Raw genomic sequence first — 26,945 nt, 5'->3', positions numbered from 1 at the left:
CTTCTGTTCCCACTAATGTTCCCACCAATAACAGCCACATCCCATACAGCATACAAACATTTACCCAGTCATTTCCATATCTCATGCCTTCTCTCAAAATCTCTGGGTTGAGCATGCAAAAGCTTTTATTCCTTTTCTTCCCCCCGATAATCTGCATAGCCAATTCTAAAGGCAATTAAATATCAAAGTAGTAGCTGCCTAAGACATACAAGAGAGAGACAGGTAAGCGCAGCTCCTAACTGTTAGTTGCTGCAATTAGTTTCAAAAGGTTGGTATCGTTCTGATCTATGACACCACACAGCACACACACATCCTTCTTGATCCTGCCTGCCACACAACTGGTCTCTCCTCTAAAGCTCCTTTTTAATGGTCTCTGAAGAACAATCCTCAAATGCCTTGCGAACCATCATTTGAAAAGGGCACTGCATCCATCATGCCACTTCTTTGCTTAGATAGCTGCTTCGATACTATCTCCTGTCCATTTTCCAGCATAGAGGGTGATGGACAGAGCTGAGAAATTTTTTCCCAGAGTTTTCCAAAAGTCTGAGCAAAGCAGCTCTTTACAGCTTTGCAAAATTTCCCTTCCGCTATTACCCATGCTTTGGCTCTCGCAGAATTATGTACTGCTTGATTATTTTAAGAATGCAAAGCTTCAGGTGCCTTGACATGTAATTAATATTACAACAAAACCCTACCAGCATTTAATAATTATTCCAGAAGGAATTCAGCAAGTCTATCTCCTACAAAAACGCTCCTTTGTACCAGCTGCCAGCCTCGGGAAGCCAACACCCGACTCCCTCCAAAGACTCTCCTGAACAGGTGGTTTTTGCGGCATGCCTGGAATATCCCCAGATTTGGACCACTTCACAGCCAGTGGGTGCAGAGAGCAGCTCCAGAGTCTTGGCATCGCTGCAGGGAACATCCTGCCAGCACTGCCCTGTCTATTTTTGTGAGGGGCTCCAACAAGAGTGCCTCTGATGACTGCAGATGTGGCAGGATGGCAGAGCACGGCAGCAATAGCTTGGGCAGGCTGGTCCTCAGCTGCAGATGGAACCAGCTTTACCTGCAGACCAAAAGATCCCTGAATCCTGATTTTCTCTGTTTTTATCAAGAATTAAGGGTTGCACTTGGCACCAGCCTCCATCTCCAAACATTCTGCTGCAGCTCCATAGTCTAATGTTAAGGTAAAAAGCGCTTGGGAAGCTGGAGGATGATGTGGGCATCCAGAAGAAAAGTTTCTACATCCTGAGCAGAGGCAGGTGGTTACGGATCACTCAGCAGTACTGAAGATGTGAACTCCTCTAGCTATCGTGGATGTGCTCCCTCCACCAAAGGCACAACGCTACCACTGCCCTTGCCTTGTCTTCTGACTCCTTCCCCAATCCACCATCACTCTTACTGACTCGGACATGCTCAGCCATCCCCCAAAGAAACAAGCCCCTGCTGAAAAGACGGATCACAGCTGAGTTGAGGTGTCATAAGCGTAAGGAGAAACAAAACCCACAAACTTCTAGTGGCTCCTTACTGGTCTTCCTGATGTCCCCACAGACATACAGAAACATAAAGACAAGTAAAAGGCTGGAAGCTCTAAGAAGAAATGTTGAGAAGCAGCTGTATCCAGAAGACTGACACACGACTTGATAGGTATAATAATACTGATGCAGCCACTTGATTTCTGTCCATCGCTAGCCGAGAAATAGTTACCCACAAAACTAATATAATTTCTGTACCTAAGCCAAGTTCTTTCAAGATTGCCAGAAGTCAACATAATAAAGAGGAGAAACACCAGGAACACTTTTAGATGGGCTGCTGCCATTTGACATACAGCGTCACTTGGACTTGCCATGAACAGAAAGAGGGAATTTGAAACAAAACCACCTGCTAATAATCTGCCCACTAATTAGTCCATTATACCAACTGAAAGAGAGCACTAATTTGGTGTAAATAAGGCCAGTGCCTTTCAGAAGCGACTTTCATGAAACACATCCAGAGCTGTGCTAACTTCAGCCTTTCACCATCATTAGCACTAAATGCTGGAAAGGAGAACCTACTTGTTAGTGTCCATACAATGTGTTTTCTTTGTGTTTCCGTCAGAACAGGTAGGAATGGAATATTTCGTCCATGTTTCTAAAGTATCTCCTAAGGTCTGCTCCGAACAAGGTACTAATAACCACCGTTACCGGCAAGGAATTCTCGGAATTGCCATCCCCCATCCCTCTCTGCCCTGATGAAAATCAAGGAGCAGCAAGATAAACACCTGTTTTGCATGACAATACAGACAGCTTATACTAGAGGATTACTTTTTAGTGGTTTTTAAACTATTGAGTAAATAGAAATGCTGCAGGGCTTTTTGCTTTGTTTTCGGTTTTCTCCCTTCCCTGCGACTGTGGCTTTGTTACCTTGGAAACCTCCATAGGCTGGAGCACGATTGGGTGTGCGGTGACATTACAGACTGTCAACCAAAGGTGCATGGATGCCTATGAAACAACAAATACAGAAAATGAGAGGCTATCTAAGTATTTTATTGATAGCACAAAATGCACAAGTGCTGTTCAGAGGCAAGTCAGCGACCAGGGTTGGCTAGCTTAGTCAATGGGAAATTTGAAAATAGTCCCAATTATTATTTTTTTTTTTTAAAGTGACTGCACAAGAAACAACCTTGTGAGATTATTTCTAAAAATGTAGATAGCGGCAGTTTCTTTTGGTTGACATGAAACGAATACGCTGTAAAAGAGACAAGGTAACCGAGTAGGCAAAAGATTTCTCCGGACATGGGAACACTTGGTTATTTCATGTGTCACCTGCAGCTGGTTTCCACATGGTGCCCAACTTGTCAAAATCATGGAGAACTTTACTGGAAACAAGTTAAACCATATTCCCTATTAAGTGTTAAGTGGAAAATTATTATATCTTCCTACAGAGCCGAGAAAGCAAAAGTCAGTCAGACTGCAGAGGGCAGATGGGAAAACCAGAGCATCGCCAGCGTTCGGCACTGACTGATAATGTGCGCGATCTGTGAGAATATTATCTCCTGAAAACTGTTTTTGGGAGACCACAAGGACACATGAGAACAAACAAACACAGACCACCCTCCCCTCCTGTAAAATTGCTCTTCCATGGCTGGACGACATCGCAGATATATCCTCAAATTTCTGTACACGGGGAACACCAAATTTCTTCAGATTATCTGTCTCGAGCCTCATCCACTTGACTCATTATCTAAAAGCCTATTATTATTAATCATTTAGAAATTACACTCTTAGCACTCTCTTGCTCCATACCTGTCAATTAAACTACTTTAACCTCATTAACAGTATTGGTGCTTGGCTTTCATGACATGGCGTAAGTTAACCACTTGATTTATGAATATTAAGAGTACTACTTGGTCTGCTTGATTTTCTCTTTGTTTCTCTCTTGCTTTCCTCATCAGGAGGGAGCTCGGAGGAAGGCTCCCAGGCAGCTGTGTTCTAAGTGCAGTCAGACAGCCCGAGAGTTTCTCGCAGACTTCTTCGTGTTCACTAAACCCCACGAGACTCGAAGCCAGCGAGCTTCCTTCTTTTCCATATAAAATCTTGACACCTCAGGCAACAGGGCTAAGGCTTAGCAGCAAGAAGGTGGCATGCGGGTTGAAAACAAAAGCAGAGTGTTTGGCCCTGCCTGCCCTTACGTGCATCATATTAAGTGGAATTTGAGATCCACGCAAAGATGTATTAGAGAAAAACAGCAGCAGGACCCCCTTTGCTGGGGAGGACCAAACCTCGTAGAACTCTTATATAAAAATATATCTTTACCTCTTCCTATAATGGGAAACATTTCTGCCTACTAAAAAAGATGGAAATTCTGAAATTCATGGAAAACAGAGCTTGTCTGTTAAGATGTCCTTTAAGAATAGAAGCAAAAAGAACAGAAAAGACATGCAGGAAGAGCTAATAGGTACACAAATACCTGAAAAGAGAGTGGTCAAACATCTATACCCACCTCTGCCCCAACCCACCCGCACCTCCTGTCTGAATCAGCCAACGTAAACAGCATTTTCAGGCTGATCAAAAGGCAGCATCTCCTATTGCTACCTCTACTGGGAGCGTATTAACATTTCATGCCTAAAAGCACTCCCCACCACAAAAAAAGCCAAGCATCAAAGACATCATACAGAAGGGCTGCATATCTAAGCCCCAAGGAAAAACAAGAGGCACATTTTGTTCACATACTCAACATGCACACACAGATTCACAAAAACACTAGAATCTCAATTGAGACCTTCAGGCTTGTCTGCAATACACAGTAAATAAATAATATTAATAATAGCCTGAGAAAAAGAAACAAAAATCACTTTCTTCTCTGTTGTACAAACAGTGCATAGAGAAGGCAGTAATGACATCCTGCAAGTAGACTTTTGCACGTTACCAGGAAATACCACATGGAGCATTGAAATTAATGTCAAAAGGTGCCAGTGCTAAATTCATGATCATGCTCAGCACACTGTTTTAATGACAGGTTTAATGCTGGGTTGTTACAGTGACATGACCAAAGCACTATGGGTTTAATCTGGAGGGTAATGCTTGTGCATTGCGTAGACAGCAGCTTGAGCTACGCCGAGGAAAACTGCCTGTACGATGGGTCGGCCACAGGGCAGCACAAAGCAGCAGGCTGTCCGTGGTAATTAACAGGAGGTGAGAGCTAGGTAGCCAGGAAAAGCAGCTGTAGCTGCAGGTGCAGAAAAGCTACAGATGAAAACTGTCATCTTCCTTCACTACTTGCTGCTCTTGATTTATTCTTGCTAGAAGGGTCAGGTTTGGAGTGGTTTGGCCCACTGCTCGCTTCTTGTGCTGTCAGTTCAGATTTGTCAGGATCTCTGCTGACAACACACGATTTTAGAGACAGGTTTACCTTTCTATCCCTTGAAGTCTGTCTATTCAACCCTGGCCACCGCTGGACTTTTACAGACCACAAGCACTTTCTTTCTTCTTAAAGGGGATACAAGACACAAGATGGAGCACTGCCAGATGGATAATGCCAGCACACACCCACATTTCCTTGGAGAACAGAGTCTAAAGGCAACCCGAGCAGAAGGCTCCTCTTGAGTTAGTCTAAGGCTGCAGGCTGGGGTGTTCAGAAACCTGAACGCTAGGCTCTCACAGCTGTAGCCATGTGCTCCCTGGCAGGCTACTCACTCCCCACTTACTCCCTCTGTAACAGAGGCAGCAGTTCTCACCACCCAAAACCACTCGTCCGAATCCTGGTGTTTGCTGTCGCTGCCTAAAAAAGGCACCGTGAAAACTTCAAACCACATCTCATACTTCAGTCAGTGCAACAATCCAAAGTGTGTCCCACCTTCAACCTCATCCAGACGGTAGCTGCAGCCAGCTGGTTATTTTGCAGCATATATACGTTTTCCCAAAAGTGCTCCAAGTTTACAGCCCACAGGCAGAAGGGGACATGCAGCCCCTTCCAGAGAGGTCAGCACACACTGGCTGACAGATTGCACTTGTCTTTCTATGTAACACTGGAAAACTGTGACTATCTGTCAACGCCAGGTCTGGAATCTGCCCTGGCTGGGTCCTGCTTGTCATTCTTTCCTTTGACATTTTAATTTTAAGGCGTGATGCGAACAGCCCGGTGAATTGGACATTTTGAAGTCCCCAAGACAGACAGTGACCACACAGTATAATGCAGGTATGGGATTGGGACTTTGAAGACTTGCCAGGATTCAGCGGGGAAATGAATGTCTGCAGTGACTGGGCAACCTTTGGCAAGGCAAAGGGAAGCCCTTACCTCTGACTCCGAAACTTCTAAGGGCTTCTCATTCAGGCCCAAGCCCTCGGTCAGCACAGCTCCGTTGTACTTGTTGCAGATATCCTCATCGGAGTAGTGCAGCCCCCCTGGGCTTGGGCGAGGAGGAGACCTAGGAAATGTAAAGGGTGAGTGAATGGGATGTTGTCATTTCTCTGAAATGACACAATTAAATCATGCTTAGAAGCCAGAATCACAGCCTGGGGCAGCGACTTGGGCATTAAAGTCCTCCCTAGGTCCTCCAGACAACAGTCTCATCCTTTTGCCTATTTAACAGTTGTTTGAAGCTAGATAAAAAGCCATTTCCAAGAGCGAGGTGTTCCCAGCTTCTTACCTGGTTCCATTCTTCTTTGAGAAGGTGCTCTTGATATTCAGGTGTCTGCTGTTGAGCTCCAGAGCAGTGAAGCCTCCGTTATCCAGGGTGACCGACTCTTCCACATTGGAGATGGTTTTACCTGGAGTCAGGCAGTGAAAGGTTCAGCTGAAACAAAGGCACTTTTTCCCCAAATACAACTGTACGAGCTAACTTTTCCTTCTTTATGTTTTATGACATCATTAATTATTTGAAAATCTCTTTACCTTTCTTACTGGCAAATGAAACCAATCAGAGTGAAGGAGAGGAGCTTATCAGGAGCGTGAATGGGCAGAAGGAGCCAAAAGAGGGGAAAGAAGGAGTCATGGATGGATGCATTTCCTTCGGAGGTAAGTATCTAAAATAGCACAGATGAACTGTGCTCCAAAAGTGCTTATTCTTGTCTTTTGACTATAAATAGGAACCAGGTGACTAATTCAGGTGGCCACTGAAGATGTCGTAAATGAGGACAGCTGTGAATCACATTCATGCTGACTGAAGCAAAGCAAGAGAAAGTAAAACTAAGGCAGGCAGAAAAAGAGGAAAAGGAGGGGAAAAAAAGGCAGGAAAGAAAGCAAGAGAAAGTATAAGTGGATAGCAAATGGGAAAAAGATGTCAGAGCTGTAATGAGGATAAGATATAGATGTGAGAAATCACCGGACGATGTAAGGCAGGGAAAAGGACAGGGGACTGGCAGAAGAGGGAAAATACAGCAAAGTATATTATTTCTTGTGATCAAATATAGCAAAAGCTTATTCTCTCCCATGCTCATTCTTTGTAATCCCAAAGGTGTGAGCTCAGCTCATGTCCCAGGCAGAAAGACCGGTTGCATATTGCCACTTTGCAGCAGACAGGTACTTTATCCTCGGCTTCAATTTCAGTGCTACATTAAGACTCGGTGTGAACACTGATATCCGACAGCACAGGTCAGACCTGTCTTTTCATGCCTGTCCCCCAAACACAGAGCAAAACTAAGAAGATGAGAGATTTCCTATGAGCCATGCATACAAATATGTAATAGTATTAACTTGGTAAAATGCCACGGTATTCATACATCTTATATCTCATGGGACTGAAATCTGAGTTTCTAACACTTAAGTGAATTATAAAGAAAGAAAAGATCTTCACTTTGGGACTGAATTACTAAATAACTGCCTGGAAGACTTCTTCATTACATTAATCCCTAAGAACAGGTAGTGCAAAGACCCATCCACCTGATCCTACTCATTAATGTGCCTTTTTTGGCATCTCCTGGCATCAGAGCAATTTCTTTCTGGAGGTGGAGAAGGCTATCAGAGAAAAACACGCGTGAGCAACCTTTCCAGGACTTTATCACGTAAGGAGAAGAAAAGGTAAAAACAATATTCAGAGCTCAAGAACTACGCGTTTTGAAAGGGGACTATTTCAACATTCCTAGTTATAGAGCAGGTAGCTCCTGCTTCCCTTCGGAAAGGAGACTGGTAAAAATCGTCACTAAAGACAAATTCAAAGCTTGATGCTCACTATGCCTTAAAGTCTAACGGGTCCAGATAACCAAGACACTTCCTACCTGTTTGGCCCCCAGCCCAGCAACTGCAGCTTGGCTTAGGGAATGAATGTGAGATGCAGGGCACTCTATTTAACATAAAAGAGTTGTGATATAGTCCTCACACATACAGACCTAGAATATTTGCATTGGGTACAGCCATGGAAAAGCAGAATCTGTCTCCTTCTCCCCATCTATCAGGGAACGACGACAAAGCTAAATGAAGTCTCAGCTCATTCCTTTTTTTGTGGTCTTCTGCCAAGCATTTGACCCAGACTCCTTGGCTTTTGCTACAGTCCCTGGAACTTCCAGATGCCCATGGCTGGTTAGCATCCAAAACCTGGTAAGATCAGGCACTCTTTGCCCAGTGTGGCTATGGGCAAAAGCCATTTCTACCAAACCAGACAGCAGAAAGATCCAAGTCTTCTGCCAAACAAAATAACTATAAAGAGAGTCCACGCTGGTGAAATCAGGGGTTCAAAGGGAAGGTATTTCTAATTCCCGCAGCTCTTGAGACTGTGTGCACAGCACAGAGCCAGTGCCTTACCTGTGCTGCAGTTCTTGTACTTCTTGCTCTGGCCATGCAGGACCAATGCAAACACCACCAGGAGGATGAGGATCAGACTTGAGAGTGCCATCACCAGCAGAAACCACCACTCCTCGTAGAAAGGGGCTTCCGTTTGTGCTGAAAGAGCAAAAACCAAATAACAATTCGTCTTTATGCTCCTTCAAAATTTTCTCTTCTTCCCCACAGTGAACGATGCATCTATAATAGGGTTCAGGAGAGAGAGGTGTTCAAAGGAGGTGACATAGTCTACCCTGCAGTCAAGACTTTTGAGGGGCTTGCCGACACTTCTAAGATGACAAAAAGAACAGGAGCATATCACGGCTCAAACACACCCACAAGCATCTTTCACACACCCAGAGCAGCGCTCCAGAATCCCTTAGCTAAGAAGAAGTTATCACCAAGGTAAGAGAGGGAGGTTTCTTCCCACAACTCCACACACCTACGTTTCTTGACTACTGCGGTACGCTTAGTACTCCCTGGGTCAAAGGAACCACTAATAGATCTGTCATGACTCACGATTATTCCACTTTTAAGAGGCTTGCCTCGCCAAAATGCTGCTCAGTGGCTCTTTGAAAAATACAGCTAGTGCCAGGGAACAAAGTACACTTGGTTCAGTGTCTTTCAGTACCTCCATTAACTCCAATTTCCAACATTCACTGCTACTCTATATCGTTTCCCCATCAGCTTAGCCGAGCCTGATGTGCAGCACATGGGTATCAATTCAGTTGCCTGGATTTTGCGCGATCTCAAGTAATTTCATCCTATTTGACCTCAATTTGAGACGCAAAATGAAACTAACTTCCCCTTTCTAGAGTTATCTCGCCAGTCTTGGTTTAAAGTAGTAAGTATTGTTATTTTCTTGCGGTGATACTCTCTTTGCCAGCATCCCTCGGCTTTGTGAAAAAATGCTGCCGCTGGAGCACAAGCCAGCAGTTGTACATAAGTTCCCTATAGTCCATAAGGTAGAAGAACAGCCGGTAGGAATGGGCGATGCCAGAAGACCAACTTCAACCCTCACTAACACCGAACCCAGGCGCCGTCTTTCCCCAACTGTCCTGAGCCCTGGATCTAAACACAAGTCTGTTGTAAGCCTGATGATATGAGCTCAAATTTGTTCCAAATCACTGGGTATCCTGCAGCAGTGAAAAGCAGCCACGATCTTTCTTTGCTAGGAGGCCGGTCCAGGCCAATAAAGCCCTAAAGGCAAACTGCACAAGCCATGCTGGGCTGAGCAGATTCAGTGCAATTTATACCTCCCTGTGCTAGCTGAAGTGGCCAGCTTAAAATGCTTTATACTTTTATGACTGTGAATCTCAACAGAAGCCTCTTACTTTCATGCAGCAATTTGAGATGAACACTGAAGCATCAAAAGGAGGTGAATTAAATAGTTCTGTTCAAGTGAAGAACTTACAAACAAGTGGTTTATTTATAAGAAGCATCACAAGGAGATGCATGCTCAGCTTCAGAGGAATAATGTCTTCCACGAAAGACTGGCATGACTACTGACCCTTTACATTGTGTTATAGTCTCTGTGAAACCACACATAGGAAAAACACTGACTCTCGGTGTTTGAAGTGGGTTGTCTATGCCCTTGTCCTGAAGGAGAAAAGCAAGGGTAGCACTCACACTGAAATCCATAGACAGCTCCCACGGGCTAAGTGGTTAATTGTGTAAGGACAAACGCAGCTGTGATGGCGATAGCAGCATTTACTACTCTTGCCTGCTGGGTAACTGTTGAATGGCGTTTATGCTTTTCACTGGAGAAGCAAAGAGATAAAAAGCTACTCTAGATACTGGAGCATTGCCAGGTTCTCAGGAATCTCCAGAATTTCAAATCACAAAGCCGCTTTATCAAGTTCTATTATCCCTCTTGCCTGTCTTTGCTGACACAGCAAGGATGAAACCTATTGCTCAAAAGCAACCTGGAGCACAGCTGTCCCTGCCAGGGTAAGAGGGGACCTGAGCAAAGCTTTCACGAGGGCAAGCTCTTCCACTTCACAACAGGCCATTGAACTTGAGCTGCCCAGACGTGGCAAGCTGAACGGAATTTGCTTTTTGAGGTACTGAAGTTCCTTCAGGAAACCAGAGTGCTGGGCTGCTCAAAGGGATTTTGGAAGCCAGAGCCCTGTTTACTGGGAATAAGCACAAACAAGCAGGGAGGGTGGGAAGCTCCTGAGAACATCACCAACTGGAACTGCCAGCCCAGAGGATATCAGGAACAACTTTGTGAAACTACACTTTTATATTTTTGAGAGCTAAATACAAAATAACACAGAAAATCTTTATCAGAGAACCCTGGATAAAAAAGGAAGAAGCAGAGCAAACAAAACAACAGGCTAGGAAAGGAGAAAAAGCAAACAAATTGTCAACTGTGTAAATTAGTCTTAGGGCAAGAGATCTTACATATAAACACTCAGGAAATTTGTCAGAAGGTTCTTTGTCAAACTTAACAATGGCATACATGCATTTTTCCTCTTGAGAGTAAAGCATACTGTAATAACAAGTCTTGATTCACCACTATATTACTCTGGGTTTATCCTAAAACAAGTGAAAACAAGCTGCCCCTGATTATTTGTTGCAACTAGAAAATCTGGCTGGGTTTTTTTCACCCCTTCCCCCACAGCCCCAAGAAATTCCATTAGAAAACATATTTAAAAAACCCCCCATGATTACCTGATACTGCCACAGAGGGAACACTTGGTTCTCCATAGCCAAATTCATTGACAGCCACCACCCGAAATTCATACGTCACACCCTGTTTGAGTTTGTCCAAGCCGACTGTGTAGGAGGTAGCACTGCGAGGAATGTCCTTCACAAACATATCCCACAGTCCTTCATCTAGGAAAGCAGCAAGGAAAGAAAAGGCATGAACTGTGCGAAGTGGCACTTTCTTCTGCTCACTGAAAAAACTTGCCATTAATTGTGTGTTTCAACCACAGGCGGTGGACATGCTTACCTGAAGGCTGCTCAGCAATACACACGAATGTCAGAACGCCCTGCAAGACCCCGTCTGTAAAGGCATTTATTCATGATGGGGTCTTATAGGAGCCCAGATGGAAGAGTTCTCGTCTAAAACCTGCAGCAGCACCCACAGTGACCTGAGCTGGCTAGAGCAGCTGCCAACCACCTGGGTCCCTCCTGAGCAGGTAGGGTCACCGCATCAGCACGCCCGGTATTCGACAGAGCGAGTAAAACCCAAAGCAACCTGCTACACTAATGAGTCCTAATCGCACAGGGTTTGCCTGCTTTTCGCATTGCAAAACCGACTTCGCTAGCAACGTGCGTAGGCTAGGCTTTGCAAATTAATGTAAGATTTGGGTCTCTTGGCAGGAGGCACCGTGGCCTTGCACGAACTGGTGCCTGGTGGACTGGTGTCACTGGAGTGCAGCTTGCTTTACGGTATCAATAGCGATATGTCCTTCACATGGGCTGGCCCACAGCGTGGCACAGCCCGCAGAGCAGGACAGCCGGCACTCCGCTTCCGTGCCACGCATCTGTAAACAGGAACGAGGTTTTGTTTCTATTATAAATCTCTCAAAGTTTTTAGAAACACAATGCCATTCCAGTAAGAGTGTTTCAGTAGGGTCTTCTCAGTTCTCAGCAGCCGTACTGACATAGCTCCTGATGTCCCCCCTGACCAGGCACCGTTCTGGTCCCTGATCCAACCCGTCATCTTACACTCACTTGACTGCAATGGAAAGAACTTTCAACAAGGTGGATCCTGTTACCAGTAAGAACAAAACCAACAATAATTAAAAATATCAGACAACAATTTAGAGTGCAGGAATCAAACATTAATCTAAACGGACTGCTTTTCAGTAACGACTGGTGCCCAGCACTTTGCTGACAAAATGGAGTTACTGTCTACGCATGGGGCCAAACTCTCAGCTAGCCTAAGCCAGCGTAGCTCTTACAGATCTGACCTCACAAGGACCCCATGGGGCTTTTAACTTCTAGTTATCAAAGCTGTTCAAACAATGTCTATTTTCCTCTGCATGTCCCACAGCAATGGGAATACAATGATAACCCCTGCGTAGATACGACTCCAGCGCAGGAGCTGCCTGCTTTGAAAGAAAGTCCTCTGTGCTGTGAGATTCGAGCATCAGCACGACTTCTGTAGCTTGAGGTGTTATCGAGGTAACAACAAAGCAGGAGCCAGCAGCACTACCCTCAGCGACTTGTTCTGCTGCTGCAATGGAAGGCAGGAATCTGTTCTCATTTGCTTTGCATCTACCTGAGTGTAAACTAATTGGAGGCACCGCAGCGATTCCAGAATTGTGCTGGTGTAACAGAGCAAAATTTGGCCCTTAGCCTACTTCTGTGCAACAGAGAATAGCAGCAAAGATGGATTGATTAACACTGCAGGTGCATTTCCATGTGAATGTTTTAACTTTGGCATCAGTAAATATTGGCTCGGTAATTTGTACCGTGCTGCACGTCTAGCAACACACACAGTGACTAACAGCCCCCAAACTACATCTTTTCTGATCATGAGGATTGGCAGTCTCAGTGGATGCAAAAAGCAGGCTGAAATGTTATTGTTCCAGCTACATTTGAGAGATACCAAAGAACAATAAAAATAGGTAATTTTTCTGTCATGCTTAAAATTCAGACCAAGACGTTATTCACCCGCATGATCAGAGTATAACGAAGTTATCATAATGTACCATTGTTATGTATTAGTTGGATATTACAATGGCTATAAAACAAGAGATAAAATATTGACTTCCCTTTTACAGGGCAATAGAAGGCTAGATTATTTCTACCACGTAAACTTACAGTGTAATAAAAAGGGAGTTTGGGATTTGGTTTCTCGGAAGAGGGTGGAGCCAGGGATGCACTTTCAAAGTTAGATTGTTGCAACCACCAATACTAGGAAGATGCATATAAAATATTGGCATAATTGCTAGAATTGCCTGAGCTTTCACAAACACATTTGTAAACAGCAATAAGAGAATTTGAGCCCATGGTGAATTGTCTGAAAAGCAATTTATTTGCATTGAAAGCCACTTAAATGGGGGAAGAAAAGGCAACAATAAAAATGAATGTTCAACACTCATTGCAACAAACACAACTGTTCACACATGCACTTTCTCATTTTCTCAAACCTATCAGGGTGCACAGTGCAGAATATCCAACAGACCAAGAAGCATAAATTTAACCACTCTGTAGAGCTTGCAGTAAGTTGGGATAACTACCCTTGAGAAGTCAGCGTTACATTTCCACCCCTCTGTCCCCTTGGCTATGGGAGCAATGGTGTGGGGCAGCAAAGGCTGCTGGTGGATGTTTCTTCAGAGGGATTCTCGTCTCGCAGGGACTCAGAGATGCTCTGGCTGGTGGCCATACCTTCTCTGGCCCACCTCCCTTTCATTCACTGAAAGAATCTTTGCCCGGACTTTCTTTTCTGTCGGAAACAGGGTTTGGCCAAGGCGGGACCCAGCATGTGAGCCTTGGGATCCCAGCGAGGTGCTGATGCAGCTACAGTGGTCAGAAATCTGCACGGTGGCAGCCTGGAAAGGGGGACATCCTTATGTCTCCCCCACTGCTGACCCCAAATCAATGCTATGCTGTGGCTCCCCAAGTCCTGGCCAACAAGGTTTTTAATTCCTGAGCCTCAATTAATTTATCTTCTCTCCATATGGACTATTCAGGCCCCTCTTTGTAGACAGAGATCACAATCAGATATATCCAAACTAAAAAAGCATTTTATTTCAGTGGTGAACTTTGAGATTAAATATTGAACACACGCTTGTGAATTCATTCATGGCATCTCTTCCCCCATCCCCCAAAACTAGGTTTGCTCTAAATGTTAGAAGTTCAGCTGAAAGAGAATTCGTTAGAAGGTCACCTGTGATAGCAAAGATTGGCCTTTAAGTTCAGTAGAAAATCATTAGTACACTGTACACAGTATTTTCCACCCAGTTTAGGGAGGAAAGATGCACATGCCGTGGTTGGGCTACCAACCGGGTATTAACTCATAGAAACCGTCGAGAAAAGCAAAGTTTGCAACACTGGACTCCCGCAAAATTTTCTTTCAGTAACAGCTGTCCCTTTCTTCATTTCATGTTGCCTTTCACGGGGCATTCGGCCTCTTAAAAAAGGCCTAAACGTCTGATGGAAAAGGGAGGGCTCCTCAAAAAAACTTTTTCTTTGTTTCCTGTTCCTATAAACGCTTCACCAGACCCTGCCCCAGCTGATGTGAGATTTGATCTTTATCCCCCAGCCTTGACTTCTCCGTCCAGTTTGGGACTGAGGCACGTGCGTGGGGAGAAGATCTGAATGACAGGGGAAGGTGAAACCACCTGAAATGATGTCCAGCCCGGTCCTGGCCATCCTGCGTCAGTGAGGAGCAGCACTGGAGGCTGCAGCCATGCACAGCACCCCCAGGTTAGCCTGGTTTCACAGGCAATTAATTGGGGTCTCCACGCTGAATAAAACTGTCAGTCAGTAACAAAGGCTCCCGGCTCTGCTAACTCAGACCACTAACAAACAAGTGCCGTGCTGCGGCTGGGGAGATGGAAAGCTGTCAGTTATTTGGGTCTTAAATACCAGCCTTCCCCTCTTGGAGTGAGAGGAGAGTCGTGCCGTAAAACTTTCTCCTAATTACACATTAGGAGGTTTATGAGGGGAGAAGCTGCTGAGAGTTACGGATCGGCTGAACACGAGTCGTGTTCCTCCCATGGAGGACAAAATTAAAACGTGGTTGTATTTGTCAGAGGCAAAGGGCTGGATTGTCATGCAAACTAGTGAAAGGACAAGAATGGGAAGTGAAGGCTGACAAACTGTCAGCCTCGGCATGTTGTTCGTGAGCAGAAGCGAACCAAAGGCCCCATGGCAGATGCCGGCAATGCAGCTGCACCCTTCACTTTGAATTTACTGACTTTTGCTGGTTTGTGTCCATGTTTGACACTGTGCTCCCTCATTTGTTCAAAAATAAATAGAAAAGGAGGAAAACATAAAAACATTACTCAAGACACCAGAAAGGAAACTAAAGTGAGATCTGCCCTCGGGGTGTGGGAAGCGAAAACCAGTATTTATGGGAAGGACAATCCCCACTCCAAGTAGATGGGTTCTTCCCCAAAAAGTCTGCTGCCTTCATGGAACTGATCATACGAGGGAGCAAAAGAAAACACTTTCCTGACTTGTCTATATCCTAAGCTCATGATTTGTGGCTGATCCAAGTTTAACCGGCCCATTCTTGCCAGCCAGAGTGCTAGAAATATTATTGTTGGAAGCACGTTAAGATGCAATTCTCTCCCACTGGGCTGAAGTCATCCCCTGCTTGGGAAAAGCAAACAAACAAAATCCAAAATGCACGATGGGGAAAGGAAGCAGAAGAGGAAATGTTCATCGACTTGATTGGGGTCGGAGGCTTTTCCTGAGGTGGCATAAGCCACGAAGCAGGTTGACCAAACACCTACGCGGCTGCCCTGCAGCTGAAGATGACCGAAGTGGGCCAACACACGCACGAAAGTCTCATGCTGGCAGTTACGTATCCACATGCACTCCTGGCAGCGTGGATCCCTAGGGCGTTACGCAGAAAAACCTCCTTTGTAGATAGGGGATAATTGGGAAAGGAGGTCTGTGTGAGACGGCTTAGTACGTTACAGGCTGCGTGCCCGCCACTGAAGCCCAGTCCAGAGAAAGGAGCCTTGGATGTGGCACGGCGTTGGGAAAAAAGGGGTGAAACCAGCCTCTCCACAAATTCTGACAGCACTGGGAACCTTATCATCGTCGTGCCATTTCTGTCTTCTCCTCTGCACGTAGAAACTGAGGACACGATGTAATGCCCATTCCTTAGCCAGCCTAGTTGATGTCTAGGGAGTGCTTACAGCGGCAGTGACAGAGGCTGCTTAATTGCATTTCTTGTAATGCACAAGGAGCTAAACTGGAATCCATTTCTCTGGGGACAGAGAAGTTGAAGGAAAAGAAAAACTCTTCTGTTTCTGTAATGTCTTCCTCTAGCACAGATCACTCCGGAAAAAATATTGGCTTGCCTGCTCCATCCCTGTGTCTGAGTATATTAAAATGCAGAGGAGGTAGTCAGCCTGGTCACCTTCCATAAATCCGGGAGAGAAACAGGGAGATCAAATGAACAATCTCAGCTGCCTGCTGCCACCATTGCTAAACCCAGCAGGGCAGCCGGAGCCCTGGGAGACACAGCAGGGCACCGAAAATTTTAAAGGGAAGTGACAAAAGGGGGTAGGGTTTGCCATTTCTGACAGAAAGCCACCCTCCTACTCTGATGGAAGAGTCTTGGCAGGGAGCTACAGCAGGGAAAATGAGATGATACAGCATTTAACGTTTGGGGTAATGAGGCCTATAATAGATGACACTTGAGATGTGAAACACTAAGGTAGCGGTATTGCATTTAAATATTGGCAACAAGCTAAAGCTTTTCATCTGTCTGTTCAATGCCCCTTTTTTGATCTCAGAAGGATGAATATATCTTTTCTTTCCTTGATTTTATGTGAAGGGCACAAGTCAACTGCTCTTCTCTTGGACAACAACTCCTTAAAAACAAAGGTTGCTCCAATCCACGCTCTACTACCCATATAAATCAACGTGCAAAAGCAAATTCTTAGAATGATATTAAAACAGAAGCTGCTCTGAATGACCAGCCCTGACAGGAGGAATTAGTTCCCTGCTTTTGTTAAGCTCGTAATTCAGATTTCAAACTCCTCCGTGCAGAGATGAGGAAGAAAAGTGGCACAGAAAGGAAGCCGACACTTGGGTGAAATAAGCAAACGTTCCAATTAGTCTGTCTCCTCTCCTGGATCACATTTCACGCTTCCTACAGCTGCAACCAGAACGAAGGATGAGAATCCAGCATACAAATGCCTAGTTCATTTGCTACAGCAGCATGAATAGGATTAAAATAATCTGAAGAGGAATTAAATGCCTCAACAGTCAGGTTGCAAGAGCAGGAGAATAAGACCTCTTCTGTGTGTTTCCAGGATCAGTGGAGTGGGGCCAGCAGAAGTGACCCAGGGTTAATGCAGCTCAGACTTGCCTTGGAGGGACTATTTTCTTCCTACTCAGAAAGAGTGGGCCACAAATCCTACATCCTTAGCCATGAACTGTAAAAGTTTGTTCACATCCAACGGTGAGACAAGCCCAGGAACATCAGATGAGTTTGCAATGTCACCACGTGCACGAGTTGAATTTCCAGCTTGCAGACAACCTGTACACGGGCTGCAGGTTTGCCCCTAAAATACTCTTAACTCAAAACACCCTGTTTGGGGAAACGTAAGCTGGCAAGTGAACTTCAATGAACAGTTTTGGTTTAACTTGCTATCTAAACAATGCTGTTCAAAATAAGACAGGAAATTTTTTACCTATGAAGAAATAAGGGCAGAAATCAATAAGCTGACGTAAGGGAAACAGAAGCACGACAGTGTTATGCCTCTAATTAAAAAAAAAACCAAACCTTGATCTCTCTGAGAAACTCCAGTACTTTGAGAAGGTACACATTTTCCTTCACTTTGTTTTGAAAACAATTGTCTAGTTAAATGACAGAAGTGAGGAAGAAGTTTCAGGGTCACAGCAGAGCCTCACTACAGAGCAAATTCTATCAGATGCAGGTTTGGAAACCTGCATCTTCAGTGATGACCACAGAAATGCAGGCAATAATTTTGTTACTGGCCTGGTTAAACGTAATTAAAACCATGGGTTTTCAACGCAACCTTACATTCAAGACATATACAAGAAACAGTCAGGATCCTTTATATAATCAAACAGATAAGCATTCGTTTAATCAATATATAATCAAGCAATGTGCAAGCACCTAGAAGTAAAAAAGGAAAGAACAAGCAGCCAACATGGATATGTCAAGTATAAATCATGTCTAATCTCCTTCTGTGACAGGGTAGCAGACCTTGTCAATAGAGGAGAAAGAGCAGACATCATCTATCCTGACTTCAGCAAAGCTTTTGACATCGTGACATTCAAACACGGCCTACGTGAAACAAGTATCTGGTAGATGCATCACCAGCTGGAAAAGTGTACTCAGCGAATGGTTATCAACATTCACTGTCAGAGCCGAGGGAAATTATCAAGTGAGATTACACAGGGGTCTGGCAGCATTCACTGGTTTTTCTTAACGACTTGGTTGCCAGAAAGTGTGCACTTATTCAATTTGCAAGGGGTACCAAGCTGGGAGAGGCTGCAAACAGGCTGGAGCATACAGCTACTTTCAAAATGTCCTTGTCCAATTGGGGAAATACTCTGGAAAAAGCGGGGAGCAGCTTCAGTAAAATGCAAATCCCAGAAGCAAAGGAGTTGGGAGTTCTGGGAAAGCACCAAGAAAAACTGTGGTGATGAGGGGATTCCTTTCCCCCTCTAATGCCCTGCCTGCAGAACACAAGAACAAATGGGGAAAGCAATGTGGATACGGTGCTAAAGTCCTGGCCCTATTATTATTAACAGTAAAACAGTAATTAGGTGCTGTGTTCTGCTGCAGAAGAGGACAGATTTCTATCTGCAGTCCTCAAAATACAGCTTGCAAATACTTACTAGTCCTTGTGCATGAGAGATGCTGTAAGCCTTTAAGTGAGTTTTAATTATTAACTATATTAGCTCATCAGTTGGATGATTTACCAGTGATGTAGCACAGTGAAAGTCAGAGCACTCAGGGTAATTTTCTGTGACTATTCCTAAACAGGAGAAAATCTGCTAAACCACATAATAAACCAGCAATGGTTTAATACTGCCTGGCAACAGCGTTCTCTCACAAAATCCCTGTACCTTACTGGGATGACAAACGATCTCTCCACTGTGGGATGGGATATTATCTGTTTTTCAGCATGGACTGAAGGAAGGGAACTCATGATGTCAACCTCTCTTGCTTCCCATGGCTTACCTGAGGGTCGTGCCTCTATAATGTAGCCAGTTGTGGGTTTTTCTCCTGAATCTCCCTCAGTCCATTGCAGCGTCAGCCCAGAAGCAGATTTTGTCACCAGAATTTCCTGAGGAGAGCCGGGAGACCCTAAAGGATGAAATGAGAATAGCAAATGGTGGTGGTATCACAGACTGCAGTATTCTTCATTTTCTCTACTGATATAGGGGAAAAAATTATCTAGAAGTATTAGTCAATATATGGGCAACACAAACCAGTTCAATGGGCTATTGACCTAAATTTTTCACTGGTTCTAGTACCAGCAGTTACATGCCAATGGCTGGGTTTTAGAGATAACTGTGTTAAGAAGGAAAGAGAAAAAACCCTCTCATTTTAACCATGAGCATATCTGCAGCATTTGCACATTGTCGCTGCTGTTTCCGAATTCGGAGGCGAAACCAGTCTCCAAGTTTCAGGGAGAGGTTCGTGGGGACAGCTGCCCGCCCATTTGCTTGGGAAGATGCCACGACCACGTTAGAGAGGATTCCTGCTTTATACTGTCTGTGGTGGGACATGAGAGTTAAACTGTGGAGCCACAGTGCTGCTGTGCCAGATAATGGCTACAGAAGGTACGGTGACAAAATTAAATCTTGCTGGCACCCAGAAGAGTGGAATTGCCAGACATTGCTCTGATGGAGGGGGGAAAAGAGGCAAAAATCAGAAACGTGACCATTGCATTGATGTTCTGTGATTTACTGGACAGGCTTGTATCGTTGGGGAGTATTTACCTTGTTAGATTATCTGTTTATGAAAATCACTGATCAAATAAGAAAGCAAACTCTTTTGGTACACACACTGAACCAAGCTGGTATTCAGCCTGTAGCTCCTCTTGACATATCAGGAAATTTGCAGACCTCTCCCTCTGCATAAGCCAAAGTGTCAGGAGAGAATAATTGTAAATTCTTTCTGGCTTTACATCCAGGAACCTCTGCTGGTTTTGGCAGAGTTATTCCAGTTCTGACTCCACTGCATAGCAGTACAGTCAGAATTATGCACCGCGCTGTCAGGCTGCAGCATTGAAATCCCTGGCTAGGCCATTTGTGTTATTATTTATTCACGCTGTTTTGTTTACTCACATCAGACTTCTAGATTTCAGGAAAAAAGGAAACATGTTTTTCATGAGCAGTTGCAAAACCCACTGAATCATGTCCTGAGCTCCTGTGACTCAGCTTCTCCTTGGCTTGGAAATTCATGTGAAGCCCCGAGTGCATTATTCCCCGCTGTTGGACCGTGTTTGTGTAACTGATCTGGCTTGTGACATGCTTTTATGGTTCCACTTACCTTCTGCTGGCCCAGCTGTGACGTTGGCTTGCAGTTCAGGTCCATAGGCGATGGTTCGGGCTTGCACTCTGAATAAATAGGTCATGCCCTTGGTGAGATCTCGGACCTTCAACCAGCGTTGCCAGTTCCCTTTAATGTCCACGGTGACCACCTTACTCACCCCTGGAAGAGCCACGCAGATAAAAAAATAAGAGAAGGTTGCAATGCAAAAAGAGAAATCAAGTGGAGCTTATTACATCTAGATGGTAAGTAAAATTATCTAACAGTTTGTTAAGAAAGTATTTCTTACAATTAGCAGGAGTTTAAGTAGTGATAATAGCCAATTTTCAGCACTGATAAGTATAATTAGAGTTTAAGCTTGATAAGTGGGTACTGACAAGAAAAAAAACCTTACAACACAACTGGGAAATTACCAAGAGACTACACGCAACTTCACTAATTACTCTGGGAAGAAAGGAGGAGGTAAACGAAGAGGACTGCATGTTGCAGATTGCTTCCTATGCAAGCATTTCTCCACCGTTTCTTTGCCAAGTAACCTGCAACATTGCCTGGAGGAGGAAACGAGGGCCAGGTTCTTTCCTTTCATCTCGTCCTGTCATTTCCACCATCACCAAGTGAATGCAGAATGAAAGATGCGTATCTCACAGGTAACTTGTGGGTACAAATGCCACTGCAATAGGGGATGCAATCAAAGCGTTATTAGTTTGGACAAGGCTAAAGTCACGACCTGTGTTTCACTTTTCTCACTCTCTAAGAATTTTTCTTACATGGATGAATTAAAATCAGTGCTGTTTCCTTCATCAAGGTTCATAGCTAGTTTCACGTTCAGGTTCTCAATGCTGCATAAAGGGCAGAGCGGCAATGAGTGCTTTGAAAACAAAAAATCTAGTTTTCACTGGAATTTTCTAAAAGTCAGTCAACAGAAAGGATTTGATTTATAAAATATTCTATGGAACAGAAAGTTCAAGTTTACAGAGTCCTTTTGGCATTTTTCTGGTTCTGTACACGTACATAACACATTTCAAATCAAGAAGATAGGAAGTGGGAGAAGGTTTTTCCCAATAGAGAAGGCTGCTTGCTAGTTTCTCTTTCCAGAAAAATGCAGAAGGAAGATGTTTTTCAATCCAGATGCTTATTTTATGCAAATCAAGATGATGCTTTCAGTTTTTATCAGTTAAATAAAGAGTAATGTCCAAGCAATTTCTGTTCAAAGTTTTCTCCCAGATACAATTTATAACTCAGGGAATCTTTCCTTGGTTAACGAGGAAGCAGTAAAAGTGCTCCCTCCTTCCCTAGGTGTACTATTTCATTTCTCTGAGACAAATCAGGAAGCATTTGTCATTTTGAAGTTATGCTCCAAAAAAACCGAACTGTTAAAAAAGGCTCCAGGGCAATTTTGTTGTCTATTATTGTGTAAAACATAACATTGTAAAGCTTAAACAAGAAAAGGTCAAACAGGGAGAAGACTGTGCTAAAGAACAGATCGCTGTTAGAAAGTTTTGCAAAACGCGCAGGTTTTAAGCAGGCTTGTGAGCAGGCTTTAAGCAGGAAGGCAGGAGGTGTCACAACAGTGAGGATGCTCAGCTGAACATCACGAATGGGCGAAAAGTCAAAAGATGCAGGAAAAAAGCTCCAGGGGGGACTGGTCCATCCACGTTGTTGCTTTGTAGCGCTGGGATGGAGGAATGTGAGACCTGGCCCCACAAGCCTCGCTGCCTGCGTTCAGCACCATTACGTGCTCCATCTTCAAATGAGTTCGGCTTTACCTTGCTCTCTAAACAAAGGAACACGGCTTTTCTAACAGAGGAAAATGATGGCATCGAGGGAGGCATTACTTGCCATGGCGGGAGAATAAATCGGTTTGCTGAAAGAAAAATGTTGGCACAAGAGCAAATGGGTAGAAACCAGAAAATAAATTTAGGCAAAAATTTAGAATCTGAGGAAAAGCCTTCCATAACCTCTCTGCTCACATCAGAATCTTCTACAGGGGAGGGAGGGACAAACTGGAGTCAGAGATAGCACAAGCAGAGGTGGGGAAGAGAAGAAAAGAAAACAAAGATTCTGAGGATGTTAAGTCAAATGCATGCAGAGAAAACACGATGTGACACTTCCATATTTTCAGGGGAAAAAATGTATTCTTAAACATTGTGTAGGAATGAATAAAAGACAGGAAATGCCCAAACAGCCTGAACCTCCTGCATACCCCGTGCACAGTTCTTGGTCAGAATTAGAAAAGCTTTCTGCATTAGCTCTTTGTGCTCAGACCTACCAGCTGTAAAGGTTGAAAGTGCTTTTATTCTCATGTTTTCATTCCTGAACATAACTTTCTCAGTGCATAAGACATGGATATTCAGACAATATAGATCTTTAGTCCTTAAAGAAGAAGCAAATACGAGTGATTGATATCCTTATTTCTTTCGAAAAGAGTTTAAAATGGATTGGCAATGGCTGAAATTACTCTCCCTACTGTCACACTGCCAAAGTCGGACATCCTATTGAACTACTGGCGATCTACCAGGAATATAAAAATATTAATAAGACCATCCACAAACTTTGTTATCTTTTCTAATTCACTTTTGGAATGAATTTACATTTGTTTCCAGAGAAATTGCCAAATCCGTCTCTGTTGCTGTTCTGGCAAATTAATGAAACATTTGTGGCCACCACGTTGTTGTGGTCTAGCTTAAACCTAGTGCTGGGTTAAAGATGCTGCTTGAGAACTCCACATAAACAGACACAACTAAATTTCTATCACAGTAATTCTCCCTTGTCAAAAGCGGCAGTGGTACCAGTGACGACTAGCACATTTGATGCCCGGGCAATCTTTGTGATAACAGAAGTGACACATGATGTGATAAGCGACACAAATGTGTCTGACGACTATTCTGGGACAGAGCCTACTCAGCAATTTCAAAGTGCAACGCAGGGAGACAATCAGGCACTCTCTCAGGCTGAGTTTCCTCTTCGCCCATACCAGGTAACGATGGCCATAAAATGACTTTTCAAATCACACAGAATATAGTTTGTGCAAGAAAATGAAAGAGGACAGACAAAAGCTATATTCCACAATATTATAGTTTGCTGAACAGTTTTGGCAAAAGCGGAATTGTTTTACTTACCCTCTGCCACCTGGTTTCTCTTGGAAAACAGCAGAAAGCAAGTAGGAAATTGGGCAGACATAAAAGATACTACAGTACTTTTCTATCATTTCCCCATGAATATGTATGATCGGAGATCTTTCTTACCCTGGACGGGAGCCAAAGGTTCATAGACTACTCGATAACCCTGCAGGACTCCATTTGCTGCTGTCGGCTCACCCCAAGACACATTGAGTGTAGTGCAAGTGATTTCAGAGAACGCCAAAAAGCTGGGAGCGCTGGGTGCTGAAAGGATTACAAATAGATTGAATTGCAGTAGGAGTAGTCAATCTGATATACATATATATTATAAAACATTGGTTTATTTGCCCAGCCTAAATCTAAAGGAAACAAGCTGAGAATGGGATTTGTCAATTGTATCCAAATGTCCTGTAACCAATGAGAAACCCAGCCTGGCCTAAAAAAGGCACCCACTCAGCTGCAAAGCTGAACCTCAAAAGCAAGCACCGAGATCGGACGCAGGAGGGAAAGACCCTTAGAAGGGTGCTAACGTGAGCACACAGCCCCAGCGCACGCCTCTTCTTCGTAGCCGCCGACAAGGGCATTGCCTTCGCCCTGTGCTGGAGCGCTCCCACCGTGATCACGTCCAGCACAGAGACAGCTCGGTCTGACCAGGTGGCTGCTGATCCAGCATTAAAAAAAAAAAAAAAAAAGACTGGTCCTTCTGCCAGCCCATTCTCATTTCTGCTGTATCACTCCCTTACTTGATCCCTCTTTTCCCCTCCGAGACTATTACAAGGTAATGACCCATCCGAAAGCTAAATCTAAACACCAGTGCCCTCCTGCGTCCACCCGTTTCCCTTAGCCACTGTCCAGTTACACGCTGGTCGTCACCAAGTCTGTGTTTTGAGACAAGACATCGGTCCCGTACCCGCCTGGTGCGTCCTGCCCTGCGAGGGGCTGCTCCGGGGGCCGTCCCCGGCTGCGTTGAAAGCGGAGATGCAGACCATGTACTGCGTGTGGCTGGTCAGGTTTTTGAGCCGGACGGTCGTCTCCGGGAGGAAAAGGACCTTCACTTTCTCCGTGTCATTTTGGATGTCGCTCTCCCAGTAATAAATCTGTCGGGACAGTGAAATGTTTTAGTATATGCTACACCTAGAAAATATCTGGGCATTGCAGCTGTAACAGATGAGGAAGATGGTGCGGTCTTGCTCTGGATGACTCCGTGAAATGGGATACTAATGCTTTTCACCATGTGCCCAATCTTTTCTCTTCCTTTGGCAAATTCCCCTGAGTCCAGTGACCATCTAGCTGAGTATATCACTCAAAAATAGAGCACAGGCTGAAGAATACGGCCTAATGACAGCAGATATAAGCTGCCAGAGTTCAGCAACGAGAGGTCAGTTTTTAAATTCTCCCTGAAATGCTAGCTGCCTGTCAGCACTGGCATCCCAATACGATGCTCCATAATTCACCTCTGCACGCACACAACAGTTTCACCAATTGTGTTCGCAGGACAGCTAAGCAAATGCCTTCCTGAAGAAGGTAATAAAGACTTTCCCTAACGTTCCTTGAGGTACTTTTCCCCATTCTTCCCTTACATAATTTGTATCCTGATGCCATAAAATTAGGCTTTGGAGAAGTCTTTTCCAAGAGGAAAAGTGGTGCCAGCCCTACTTATTGGACAGGCCTGGCAGCGAGAGCGATGCAGCAGGCCAAAGCAAGCCAGAAAGTTGAGAGAATGAGCCAAGGCAAGACTCCACCTTGGCTCTACAAGCCAAGCTGTTGGAGCCATCTATATACATACAAAAGGAAAAGAACATGAATTGATATATAAGGATGCTTGTTACTGCCAAGAAGGGATGCCAGATTATTCACGTTGGCTTGGCTTTTCTTTGCTTATGGACCTAAATTCATGGAGGGAGGCAGAGCCAAACACTGAACCCAAGCCAAGCTCCAGTGTTTGTAGACTTGCCCATTTCCACTCTCTGAGGGTCCATTCTCATGCTGGAGAAGCTAAACATCATGCCTCTGCAACATCCTCATGTCCTATGAACCAAATGCAATTAATACCGTGATTTAATTCTGTTAAAGTTAAGGAAATGAAATAATTCTTCCGAAATCCGACCTGGCCCAGGCTTCTAGCTTGGAGAAAGTTCTGCTTTTCGTAATGGCTTGCAACATTTGACAGATAGAAAGCTCAGTTAATTTTCTTGAATACATTTCTTGCCCCTAGCTCTTGTGTGTCTGTTGCTTTTTGAAGCAGATTATGTTGCCTGCGTAAGTGGAGCTGCCTCCTTATCTGCATACCCTGTTTCCCCATGCTCTCCTTCTCCACAAACAGCAACACACTTTTCCTCCCCCTCGTGTCATTCTCTTTCTTTTGGTTTTGGGACTTAGTGCCGTTTCCGTACTGCAGTCTGAGTGCTCTTTTAATTTGCCTTACGCAGTGAGGGCAACAGTAGTTTGTCGAGCTATCTCACAAGTAATAGCAGCGCCAAGCAAGATAAATGAAGCCAGTAGAAAGAGGAGAATTGCCTTGTAGCCTTGGATGTTCCCATTTTGGCTGTCGGCAGGAGGGGGGTCCCAGGTGAGCTCCAGCTGGCTTGCAGAAAGGGAGTTTACTTGGATGTTCTGGGGGGCCAGCGCTGGTGCTAGAGAGAAAGGAGAACAGCAGAATTAATAGTGACGAGCAGAACTAGTTCATATCCAGGTTGCAATTTGCCAGTTGCGGAAGGACCCCGGACAGACTCTGTTTACGCCCCGAGTCAGCTACCGGAGTCGGCCCTGGAGGGATCCGTGTCACCGGGAAGGCTCCGCACACGCGGAGCCGCCGAGCCCCCGGAGGAGGTTATGTTCTCTCCTGCACACACCGGCTTAGACACTGCATCAACTCAAGCCCGCCAGCAGCTTGGGAAAAGAAAGGAGGATGTTGTGTTCGTTCTACGGTAACTTTGGGGACTTGCCTTTGGCTGTGACGCCGCGCTCCTGATGGAGCCCTCCTAAAAGTCACCGGGAGCGAGGCAGCCCCTCTGCCACCCTCAGCCCGGCCCCCCGCTCAGCAGACAGCCTTTCTGACAGCCTGTTCGCAAGGCTCCAAGACTTAGGGCCAAAATACCATCTAAAATTACCTTCAACACCATTCGGACGCTAATCGACTCAACGACTATTTAATGTGTGACAAAATGACTTTTTAGTTTGCTACTCGTTAGCTCTGCTTTGATTATATCTTCGCATACACACGCTGGCCCTCCTGGCGTTTCTTCTTTGCACGGCGCCGTGCTAGAAAAGTAATCCTTGAGTGCACCTGGGTCACGCCATCCTTCCCTTCGTCAGGATCCAACTTGGTGCAGGTGGATTTTCTTCCCCAGCAGCTAGCAAGGACGGTCTGTTTTCCTGACCTGCTGTCTCTGCCTCCAGCAGGTCTTAACAAA

The 26,945-nt window shown here is 44.7% G+C and overlaps 1 protein-coding gene across 4 annotated transcripts in view; it reads right to left on the bottom strand.

Annotated features, from left to right (window-relative positions):
* The window catches only part of SDK1 (sidekick cell adhesion molecule 1), a 419,203-nt gene that overhangs the window by 7,276 nt on the left and 384,982 nt on the right, over window positions 1-26,945 (bottom strand). For all 4 annotated transcript variants that reach the window (XM_069810300.1, XM_069810299.1, XM_069810302.1 and 1 more), the window contains 9 exons: window positions 26,050-26,165; window positions 24,443-24,629; window positions 23,659-23,796; window positions 20,414-20,575; window positions 19,097-19,222; window positions 10,909-11,073; window positions 8,215-8,352; window positions 6,125-6,245; window positions 5,773-5,902 (listed from right to left, as the gene is read on the bottom strand). In XM_069810300.1, the coding sequence (XP_069666401.1) occupies window positions 5,773-5,902; window positions 6,125-6,245; window positions 8,215-8,352; window positions 10,909-11,073; window positions 19,097-19,222; window positions 20,414-20,575; window positions 23,659-23,796; window positions 24,443-24,629; window positions 26,050-26,165 (1,283 nt within the window). The remainder of the gene's footprint in view (window positions 1-5,772; window positions 5,903-6,124; window positions 6,246-8,214; window positions 8,353-10,908; window positions 11,074-19,096; window positions 19,223-20,413; window positions 20,576-23,658; window positions 23,797-24,442; window positions 24,630-26,049; window positions 26,166-26,945) is intronic.

This window comes from Haliaeetus albicilla, chromosome 22 (genome assembly GCF_947461875.1).
Source record: "Haliaeetus albicilla chromosome 22, bHalAlb1.1, whole genome shotgun sequence".
In the NCBI taxonomy this organism is placed as follows: domain Eukaryota; kingdom Metazoa; phylum Chordata; class Aves; order Accipitriformes; family Accipitridae; genus Haliaeetus; species Haliaeetus albicilla.
Note: the sequence above shows the minus strand (reverse complement) of the source record. Positions and strands in the feature narration are given on the sequence as shown.